We start from the raw sequence: 10867 nt of genomic DNA, 5'->3' as shown, positions 1-10867 counted from the left end.
ATCATTATTAGAATTTCAAAAATTATTTAGATCAATATTATGATATCTTAATAAAGTTTGTATTCCTACATTAACAACAATAATATTAATTAAAAAAATTACTTATTAAAGAAAATGTTTAACAAACTATAATATCCCCTTTATTACAAGTACAAGTAAAAGGGGAAAGAATAAATGAAAAGGATTCTTTTATAAAGCAAACCGAAAAAATAAAAAATAGAAAAAAGTTCAAACTAGCCGTTACCATATTTGAAGATCCAAAAAATTAAAACACAAACACGCTCCTTCCTTTTTCATCTCTTCTCTTTCGTTACTTTCAGCTCCTCTGATTCTTATAGCTCAAAGCTCTCTCTTTCTCTTTCACTTTCTGCTATTCTTTCTAAAAAAATTCTCACATTATGTTCACTGAGGGGTTAGACGAATCTGCAATAAACTGGATCAATCAGGTTTTCTTTTGTTTTTTTTTCCTTTCTTTGTTTCACTTTGGTTTCCTTTGATTTTCAATTAAATTTTGATTTTTTTTTTGCAGGGAAAAGAAACAGATCAAGAACCCAGAATTAGATCGCCATTGACTGAAAAGCTAGCACCTCACGACTCATTCCCCAAATCACCTCTTATTTACAACACTGCCACTCTTTTATCTCCCCATGTCTTGCCTCCTCCTCTCAAATTCCGCTCTGGCTTGCTTGGACCTCATAGTGTTATAGCTCCTGCTCTCCATGAAGATGACGATGACAGCAACGATGACGAAAGCGTAGCTTCGGTTTCTGATGATATTTCCGGTGGAGATGCTGGGAATGGGATTTTTTCTGATGAAGAGGAGATGTTTGAAAGAACTAAGTGTAGCTCAGAGTTGACTAGAGGGTTTTCAAAGCAGGATTTGAAGGTTGAATTGCCTGACAGTAATAGAAGATTTACTGATGGTGATTTGGGTATTAGGGATTTTGCTAAGAAAAATCTTACTTCAGCTGCCACTGGAGGGGGTAGTTTTGGACTCCGGGAACGAGTTCAAATACATAATGCACATGTAAGGAGTCTTCTGGCATCTTTTCTTTTTCTTTTTTCGTGTGTGTGTGTGTGCGCGCTTGTTACCTTATGTTTTACTTTCCCAAATTGTAAAAGCAATGCATTTGAATTCGAAATGATGGTTTAATTCCTGCCTGCAACATTCATATATGTCTAGATTGGTGTTAATATTGAAACTATCAAATTTGGTTTTGCTGCTTTTACTTCATACCAGATTTTATTTTATGATTGGCTTTGCTATGAATAGAAGATTATCTAGTCACTTAGTGGAATGGCTAAAACTTGTCTTTTTCCCTGGTTGTTTTGCTCTTTTTTGATGGTGATTGTAGGGAACTATTCTAGGTTATGTTAACAATACATTTAAAGATGTTGAAGATTTGGGGACACCAAGTGCACCTCCTATATTGGATATCGGAAGAGAAGGGAGTGATGAAGAAGAAATTGAGCAAATTCAGGATGGAACCTACAAGCCAGTACAAGCAGATTGTTTTGATGTCAGTGCAGAAGGATTACCAGATTTGAAATCTGAGTCGTTGAGTTGCCCTGAACTTGCTGAAGAAAGGTGATGTAGTTTTCAGTTTCATAAGGCACAATTCACATGGAAGCCTCTTATGTCTTTTGGCCTTTTTTCTTTTCTAGTTTAGTTTGGAGTATAGTACTATTTCTAATATTTCTTAACATTGTCTTACGCAGAGTAAATGAGACTGCAAATACAAACAAAGAAGAAAAGATGCCTTACTGGCAAAGTAACATGTCTGATGACTTGCATCACTATAACGCCAGGTGCACTCTCCATAGAGCTTTATTGAAAAAATTGTGTTGTAAACTAAGTTGATGTTTATTGAAAATTTTGTGTTGAAAACTACTTATCTCATATTCTTTGTTTTGTAATTCTATTGTTCCAGTGGTCAATATGCATGGCAGACTTTAATTGCTTATGATGCATGCATCCGGTTATGTCTATACGCATGGGCAAGGGGCTGCCCTGAGGCTCCTGAATTTCTGCGTGATGAGTGCCTTCTACTGCGAAGTGCCTTTGGGTAGGTTCCTTCTCTTCTTTGGAACATAAATTTGTTCCCATTAGCCTTTCAATGATCTCTCAAATCTCAATGAGTATTAAATATATAGGCTACACAAATTTTTGCTGCAACCACGAGGTGTACAACCAGTCGAAGTGAGCACTACAAAAAGTGTAGAACAAGTTTCATTGAAGGCAAAGAAGATTGTTGGAAAAATAAGAGTGGAAGGTAAGATCAATGTTATTATGGAAATTGTATAAAGAAATTTAATATTTGGAAGGACGGGTGGGGCTGTGAAATTATTGCTTGTTATAATAGAATTTTTATTATTTTGTTACTTATAGCTTTATATTAGTTTTGAAAATGACTCCCATATCTTTTTAATCTCTTGTAATTTGAGGCTGAAAGATAAATCAAAGCTCTTTCATAGGATGATTTCTTTTAGTTTAAAATCTAAGTTGTTCATGTTGGATTATTGCAGTGAAGAAACTTCGCATTATTCCAAGGAGGAAACTTAGGAGTATGTACTCTCAGCGAAGTGCAATGTACATGCAAGTGGGAGCGGAGTATGTGCGGCATGTCTCATCACTTGTGAAAAGCGGCATGAATTCTCTTAAAATAGCCTCATTTCCAGTGGCGTCTGAAGGTTTGTGTTTGTTATGATATAATATTTAATGTATTTTAGTTATTTTATAACTTTGAGCTTAAAATGAAACTGACATCTAGAAGTGTAAATCAGACTGTAGCTTCCTTTTTTTTGGAAGTTATGCTTAAGCTGGTTAAACACTTGTAACAGCTAAATTGTTTTACAACCAATTGAAATCTACCTACCTCCTCACAAAATGTTTCAGCATGTCTCCTTCTCTTAACAAAGATAGGGACTACACATATTGTTGGAACTTCCATACCATAATGTTCTCAACTAATATGTTATTTTTCATATTCACAGAGCCATTATCTTGCTTATTCCAGCTGAAGAGTGCTACAGAAGATACCAAAGTTGAACCAAGTTCAGCCATCTGCTTGCACCCGGGGGGTGGTGATTACCATGTCTTGTGAGTTGCTATCTCTTATCTTAGACTTAGGCTTGTACTTTGGCCGACAGGAAGTCTGTGTATGTCATGTCATAATTGATAATATTCTGTCATGTCTGTCACTCTGTCTAAGTTAACATAGCTTGGTTGTGCAAATGAGAGACCTTATCTAAGATGAGAGTTATGCTTTGAAAAGTAGAAAAATCTTATACTTGCATGTGCTTTTAGTTTCCCAGAGACTGAAGGTGATGCTCTTTTGGTGGAAGTCCAAGACAAGAAGAAATTAGTCCAGGGAAGAGCAACAATACCAGTTTCATCTTTGAGTGATAATCCTGTATGTATCATTATCTATTTTTAACAATCATGTTTTTGAAGGATGAAAACCATCCTTCATAATCTGATGTGCTCGACTGTTTCTGCAGAATGAGAGAATCAGATGGTGGCCCATATACCATGAAGATGAAGAATGTGTCGGGAAGATCCAGCTATCAATTGGAAGTACAATTACTAGTGATGAGACGAGTCAGATAAAGGTATTATATTTTCCACATCTAGGACAATTCAATTGACTTAATTATAAGAACTAGATATGCTGTATGGAGTTCTCTTGAAAATAGTCCTTATTTTCTCGAATCAAGTTCCATTTGTCCTTTCCTAAACCAGAATTGCGTTCTTCTGAAAGTCATACAAATTTCTTTTTGCTTTTTTTTTTTTTTTTTTTTTTTTAAAATTTGATGCTCATTTCATTAGCAGTTAGTTAATTAGTTTCCATTATCTACAACAAGAATTTTCTTTCACGTGCATGGATAGTTGTGCGGAGCTGGACTAAATTGTTTAAGTATGTCAGTGTCTAAAAGCATACAAGTGAGCAAGCATGAGTATATTTTACCTACTGAGTTTTCCATCTTTTTAGAGTGGGCCTGTTGTGGAGACTCTAGCCTACGATCTACTCCTTGAGGCTTCAATGCGTGCACAACGTTTTCATTCCAGAAACTTGAGGTTACAGGGGCCATGGCAGTGGTTATTGACTGAGTTTGCTGACTACTATGGAGTTTCTGATTCATATACAAAATTGAGGTATGTGATCTACTTATTCTTTTTCAGAAACATTGTGATTTCTATCATACTCCTTGCTCTTTCCTTGTAATGCTTTAACTCTTTTGGTTTCTTGTAGATATCTATTACATGTCATGAATGTAGCCACACCAACAAAAGACTGCTTAGAGCTTGTAAATGAGTTGCTTATACCCATTTTAAAGGCCAGGAATGAAAAAAGCTTGACAAGACAGGAGGTAGGCATCTCTGGTTACTGTTTTTGTCAATTTCATTTGATCTAATGGATTTTTTTTCATATTGTCTTTTAAAATGGTGAGAGAGTTGCCTTAAAAGTACCAATTGTGTTTCTAATGCTAAGTTATTTTGAAGTTTCAAAAGCTTTGACTGACAAATGAACAGAATCACTAATTTTGGAAGTGAGGTACATTAGGTTGTGTTGCTTCCATTCTTTGAAAATGAAATGTGTTACATATTTGTATGCATCACAATTTTCTGTTGTGCCAATAAGGTAAAGGAGAGTAAATTTTTTACTAGAAAACTACACTAGGTTATATTAAAAAATCACACTAAGTTTCACAAACAGTTCCACCTAAAACTCAACCTCACCAGAATTACGCCTACGATTATACCCGATGAAAAATTGAAAGATAAATAAAAAGTGATAAAAAAAAACACCAAAAATTTAATGAAAATTTCATTTGATCTTAGAGCTTGTAAATGAGTTGCTTATACCCATTTTAAAGGCCAGGAATGAAAAAAGCTTGACAAGACAGGAGGTAGGCATCTCTGGTTACTGTTTTTGTCAATTTCATTTGATCTAATGGATTTTTTTTCATATTGTCTTTTAAAATGGTGAGAGAGTTGCCTTAAAAGTACCAATTGTGTTTCTAATGCTAAGTTATTTTGAAGTTTCAAAAGCTTTGACTGACAAATGAACAGAATCACTAATTTTGGAAGTGAGGTACATTAGGTTGTGTTGCTTCCATTCTTTGAAAATGAAATGTGTTACATATTTGTATGCATCACAATTTTCTGTTGTGCCAATAAGGTAAAGGAGAGTAAATTTTTTACTAGAAAACTACACTAGGTTATATTAAAAAATCACACTAAGTTTCACAAACAGTTCCACCTAAAACTCAACCTCACCAGAATTACGCCTACGATTATACCCGATGAAAAATTGAAAGATAAATAAAAAGTGATAAAAAAAAACACCAAAAATTTAATGAAAATTTGAAAATTAAGTTTGGGGATGATTCAAAGAACAATCCCTATTTATAAAACTTTGTAGTTTTTAGATGTGAGATTATGTTATTTTAACAAATCTTCACCTTAACAAAACTCTAAATCTTCAATCTCCTTGCAAAACAACATTTGATATTTATATGCATCACAATTTTCTGTTCTGCCGATAAGGTAAAGAAGAGTAAATTTTTTACTAGAAAACTACACTAGCTTATACTAGAAAATCATACTAGGTTTCACAAACAGTTCCACCTAAGAAATTTAACGAGATTCGATAAATTATGCCTACAATTATACCCTATGAAATATTGAAAGATTAAAAAAAATGATAAAAAACACAAAAAATTTAACGAAAATTTGAAAATTAAGTTTGGGGATAGAGAAACAATCTCTATTTATAGTAGTACATAATCTCCAAAATATTGAAAGATAATTGCCTTATGAAGAATATGACAAGTTTGGAGATGATTCAAAGATGGAGAAACAATCCGTATTTAAGTAGTACATAATCTCCAAAACTTTGTAGTTTTTAGATGTGGGATTATGTTATTTTAACAAATCTTCACCTTAACAAAATTCTAAATCTTCAATCTCTTTGCAAAAAAATATTTGATAGTGTCTTCAAATTTCAATCTTTTAAGTTTTAACATTGATCAAGTCCAAACATAGTTGGAACTTGACTGCAATCACAACCTTATTAATCATATCGATAAGATTCTTGGTGGTTGAAATTTTCTAGATTTTTACCCCACATTCTTTTAGAATCTCTCGTACAAAATGTTATCGGACTTCCAACTAACTAGGAGTTGATTGTACAAGAGATTCTAAAAGAATGTGGGGTAAAAATCTAGAAAATTTCAACCACCAAGAATCTTATATGCAAAGTAGACTTCCAACTAACTAGGAGTTGATTGTAGTTTGTCCAGATCACCAGTATAGTCTGAATCACAATATTCAACCACACCCTGATTATCTTCTTGCCAAATTGCCTCTTTTACAGTCTCTTTGATTGTCATATATGCAAAGTAGACTTCCAACTAACTAGGAGTTGATTGTAGTTTGTCCAGATCACCAGTATAGTCTGAATCACAATATTCAACCACACCCTGATTATCTTCTTGCCAAATTGCCTCTTTTACAGTCTCTTTGATTGTCATATATGCAAAGTAGACTTCCAACTAACTTGGAGTTGATTGTAGTTTGTCCAGATCACCAGTATAGTCTGAATCACAATATTCAACCACACCCTGATTATCTTCTTGCCAAATTGCCTCTTTTACAGTCTCTTTGATTGTCATATATGCAAAGTAGACTTCCAACTAACTTGGAGTTGATTGTAGTTTGTCCAGATCACCAGTATAGTCTGAATCACAATATTCAACCACACCCTGATTATCTTCTTGCCAAAAAATAATCTAATATCCATTTTATTTTGGATATATCGCAAAATCCATTTCACAGCTTGTCAATACTCATTTCTTGAATCATGCATATACCTCGTATGATATCTTTGACATGTTTTCTCGTTTTGCATAATTCTCTTACGACAGAAGCATTAAGCTTGAAGAGTAAAGGAAGTGCTAACAGGTTTTAATTTTTCATTTATACCAAAATGCTTTAACAATTTTCTCAAATACTATTTCTGATTCAAATAAATCTCTTCAAGTTTCTATCTCGAATTATCTCCATGTCAATAATCTTCTTTGCTTCTCCTAAATCTTTATCTCAAACTTCTCAACTGTGTTTTTAGCTTCTCAAACTCTATTTGACTTTTGAAAGCTATCATCGTCAATATAAAAAAAATATATATATATATAAGAGGACCATTTTGAAGCTTGCGAAAATACACACAATGATCATATTTTCTTCTTGTGTATTTCTTCTTTGTTATAAACTTGTCAAATCGCTTGTACGAACGATTTCATCTGAAGAGGGGAATAACCCCTATTTATAGTAGTACAAAATCTCTACAGCTTTGTATTTTTTTAGACGTGGGGTTGTGCTATTTCAACATTTTCTACATGGTGTAACTGTTTCACTGAGATGACTCGCTCTCTTGCAGAAAGGCATACTGCTGGGTTGTGAAACACAAATTGAGAGTCTCTTGGCAAATGCTTTTGAAAACTACAAATCGTTGGATGAGAAATCTCCCACAGGGCTAGCTGACTTGTTTGGACCAACCCAGGAGACTGCAGCACCAGCTCTAGCTCCTGCTGTTCAAGTATACACTCTGCTTCATGATATACTATCTCCTGATGCTCAGACCATGTTGAGAAACTATTTGCAGGTAATTTCAGTTCTTCAGTAATGCCTAAACAAATCTCTCAGCCAGCTTAGCATTAATTTTTAAAAGCAGCCCTTTGGTACTGATAACTTGTTTAATTCAGCAAATGCATGAATATATTACTATATGTGTTCAATAGAGCGGAAATTTTCCCATGCATCTATTAATGGGTCATCCTTTTTAACTGTCTGATCCTGTAAGCAGGCTTTGTCTTGTTTGTTTTTGCCTTATGTTTCTATACGCTAAGCAAACATATAATGCCAGTTATGATAACTTTTCACAGACTGCAGCCAGAAAAAGGTGTCGGAAACACATGATTGAAACTGATGAGTTTGTTTCAAACAACTCTGAAGGTTTTCTCTTGGACTCCATTACCATCTCAACAGCTTATTTGAAAATGAAGAGTCTGTGTATAAATATTAGCAAAGAAATTCAGGCAGACATCAAGATCCACAATCAGCACATACTCCCCAGGTAATGACATATCTATATAGCACTGAGTTGTAGAAATATCATCAAAACCATGTATTGATTAACTGATTGTTTCATGTCTTCTGACATTTATGCCTCTGCTCCAGTTCGATTGACCTGTCAAACATCACAGCTGAAGTATATAGCACTGAGTTGTGTCAGAGGCTTACCAGTTTCCTAGCTGCATGGCCTCCATCTTGTCCTGCATCACATGTTAATGAACTTTTGATTGCAATTGCGGATTTCGAGAGGGATCTTGAGTCATGGAACATCAGGTTCGTGAAAGAAATCTTATTTGAAATCTCTTTGTATAAGCTGGAATAAAATACTTCAATTTTGCCAAAAATGACCACTAGAATCCTGTATGAGGATCTAAATTTGGGTTATTGCAATTGCGGATTTTGAGAGGGATCTTGAGTCATGGAACATCAGGTTTGTGAAAGAAATCTCATTTGAAATCTCTTTGTATAAGCTGGAATAAATTACTTCAAGTTTGCCAAAAATGACCACTAGAATCCTGTATGAGTATCTAAATTTGGGTTATGGCCTTGTATGTTGAGTTGAAGCTCTTTGTCTTACAAATTGTCTTGCCTGTTTCAGTCCTGTGCAGGGTGGAGTAGTCTCAAGGAGTTTGTTCCACAATTATATAATGGTGTGGGTTGAGGATATGCAGCTTAGGTTACTCGATCTCTGTAAGGCTGAAAAGGTATAAATTGGGTTCTTTTTCATAAACATTATCAAGAACCTGAAAAAACTTACCTGGAACTGTTGAATATTGTCTTTGGGACATAATCGTGTGCTTGTTGCAGGTGCCGTGGTCAGGAGTAACGACAAATCATTCAACCTCACCCTTTGCTGAAGAAATGTATGAGAAGATCAAAGATTCCCTTATTGGATATGAAGTGGTTATCAATCGATGGCCTCAGTATTCTCTGGTCTTGGAAAATGTAATTACACTCTCTTTCTCTTGCGGTTTATGTCTTTGAACTTTTCTGTGCATGTTCAAGTATACACTCTCTTCTCTGGTCCTTGAACATCTATGGTTAACCATTTTGTCATCTACTGACTTTGCATAATTTTGGTTTTACATGAAGGCTGTTGCCAATGTGGAAAGAGCCATTGTTAAAGCACTAGAGAAACAATATAATGACATCTTGACTCCTTTGAAAGATAGTATTCCAAAAAGACTTAATATGCATGTCCAGAAGCTGACAAGAAGGCAGTCGAGAGCTCTATATTCGGTTCCCATCCAAGTAAGTGCAACATAACCAATATAATTAAACTCCAGCCAATTGTGTCAGCATTGAATATAGCTCTTACCTTGTTACTAATGGTGGCAGTTAGGAATTTTCCTCAACACTGTGAAGAGAATTCTTGATGCCTTGCACTGTAGAGTGGAGGATGTGTTAAAGTCTTGGGCAGCCTGTCTGCCTCTCACCGGAGACAAGAAGTCACTGTTTGGAGAGCAGATGAATGGGATCACTGTCATGTTGAGAACAAAGTACAAAAATTACTTGCAGGCAACAGTAGACAAGCTTGTTAACAATGTAAGTCCTATTTTAATATGATTTCTTGTGTTCTTTCTTTTGCTATTTGAAAATGGAAAACACTCAAATCAAATGGCTGTTTCAGACACAAGCAAATAGAAATACGAGACTGAAAAGGATACTTGAGGAAATAAAGGAAGAAGATGGAGAGGCCGAAATCCGTGAGAGAATGCAGATGCTGAGTTCACAACTGATTGACTCTATATCTAACATAAATGAGGTCTTCACAAGTAGGATATTTGTAGCAACCTGCCGCGGTTTTTGGGATAGGATGGGACAGGTGAATCAGAGAAACCTTTTAGATCTTTTTAACTTTATCTTGTTTTCTCACATGTTTCAATTTACTATTTTCACCAGATCGTACTGAAATTTCTTGAAGGAAGGAAGGAAAACCGAGTGTGGTATAATGGATCATACTATGCTTTGGGGGTAAGTCATCTGCTTATATATACATGTTCATGTTAATGAAAGTCTTTTTGTACTGCCAATTATGTTACATGGGTTCGGGTAAGTGTCGGATACAGACATGTATGAATACAAAATAAAAGAGTCCGGATTTGCAGTGGTTATGGCATAACAATTGATAATGGTTTTTTTATGTTTTGTAGATACTGGATGACACCTTTGCATCCCAAATGCAGCGGTTGCAAGGAAATCAGCTCCAAGAAAAAGATGTAGAGCCGCCTCGATCGGTAATTGAAGCTCGGTCTATCCTCTGCAGAGAACCTTCTAATGCAACGGATTCATCCACCTACTTCTACGTTTAATACTAATACTGTTTTGCATATTGTTAATATACGTACAGCACAAAGAAAGTTTCCAATTCATATATTCTTTTTGTATATGTCAAAATATATATACCCAGATGCTGCCCAAAAACGCCATTAAATCATTCTTATGTTTTTCATATTCAAAACATCTTGTATTCTTTTTCTGATTGAAATTACATTGAAATAAAAACAGTTTCTCAGCTTATCTTCTCTGTTTCATATGCAAAGGTATATATTGTAATTATTGCCTTCATATAATTTCATGTGTTATAATTATATATTTATATTTTTAATACATTAATGATTCGTATTATATAGATTTCGAAAAGAAAATCATATATTCTTGTTAATTTTTAATATGGTTTGTTTGGATATTTCCTTGTTTCAACTTCCGATTGCCCCAAAGTTTAGTTTG

General features: G+C 34.6%; 1 protein-coding gene across 1 annotated transcript; it reads left to right on the top strand.

Moving 5' to 3' along the window:
• Positions 1 to 245: 245 nt before the first annotated feature.
• LOC107955365 (uncharacterized) lies at positions 246 to 10657 on the top strand. Its single transcript, XM_016891134.2, has 22 exons — positions 246 to 446; positions 530 to 1027; positions 1356 to 1588; positions 1720 to 1809; positions 1932 to 2066; positions 2155 to 2273; positions 2527 to 2691; positions 2995 to 3100; positions 3308 to 3413; positions 3502 to 3612; positions 3993 to 4156; positions 4254 to 4371; positions 7443 to 7667; positions 7948 to 8138; positions 8243 to 8410; positions 8736 to 8841; positions 8945 to 9082; positions 9230 to 9388; positions 9476 to 9682; positions 9768 to 9962; positions 10040 to 10111; positions 10291 to 10657. The coding sequence occupies exons 1-22, from the start codon at positions 399 to 401 to the stop codon at positions 10447 to 10449; spliced, it is 3513 nt and encodes a 1170-aa protein (XP_016746623.2). The 5' UTR covers positions 246 to 398; the 3' UTR covers positions 10450 to 10657.
• Positions 10658 to 10867: the final 210 nt, after the last annotated feature.

Source organism: Gossypium hirsutum, chromosome A07 (assembly GCF_007990345.1).
Source record: "Gossypium hirsutum isolate 1008001.06 chromosome A07, Gossypium_hirsutum_v2.1, whole genome shotgun sequence".
In the NCBI taxonomy this organism is placed as follows: domain Eukaryota; kingdom Viridiplantae; phylum Streptophyta; class Magnoliopsida; order Malvales; family Malvaceae; genus Gossypium; species Gossypium hirsutum.
This window is presented reverse-complemented; position numbering and strand designations above follow the sequence as displayed.

What these genes read in the sequence shown, in the direction of transcription:
- LOC107955365 (XM_016891134.2), top strand. Translation starts at nt 399, where the DNA reads ATGTTCACTGAGGGGTTAGACGAATCTGCAATAAACTGGATCAATCAG. An exon ending in TGGAAAAATAAGAGTGGAAG is followed by an intron (nt 2,274 to 2,526) that starts GTAAGATCAATG and finishes GGATTATTGCAG; the next exon opens with TGAAGAAACTTCGCATTATT. An exon ending in TAGACAAGCTTGTTAACAAT is followed by an intron (nt 9,683 to 9,767) that starts GTAAGTCCTATT and finishes TGGCTGTTTCAG; the next exon opens with ACACAAGCAAATAGAAATAC.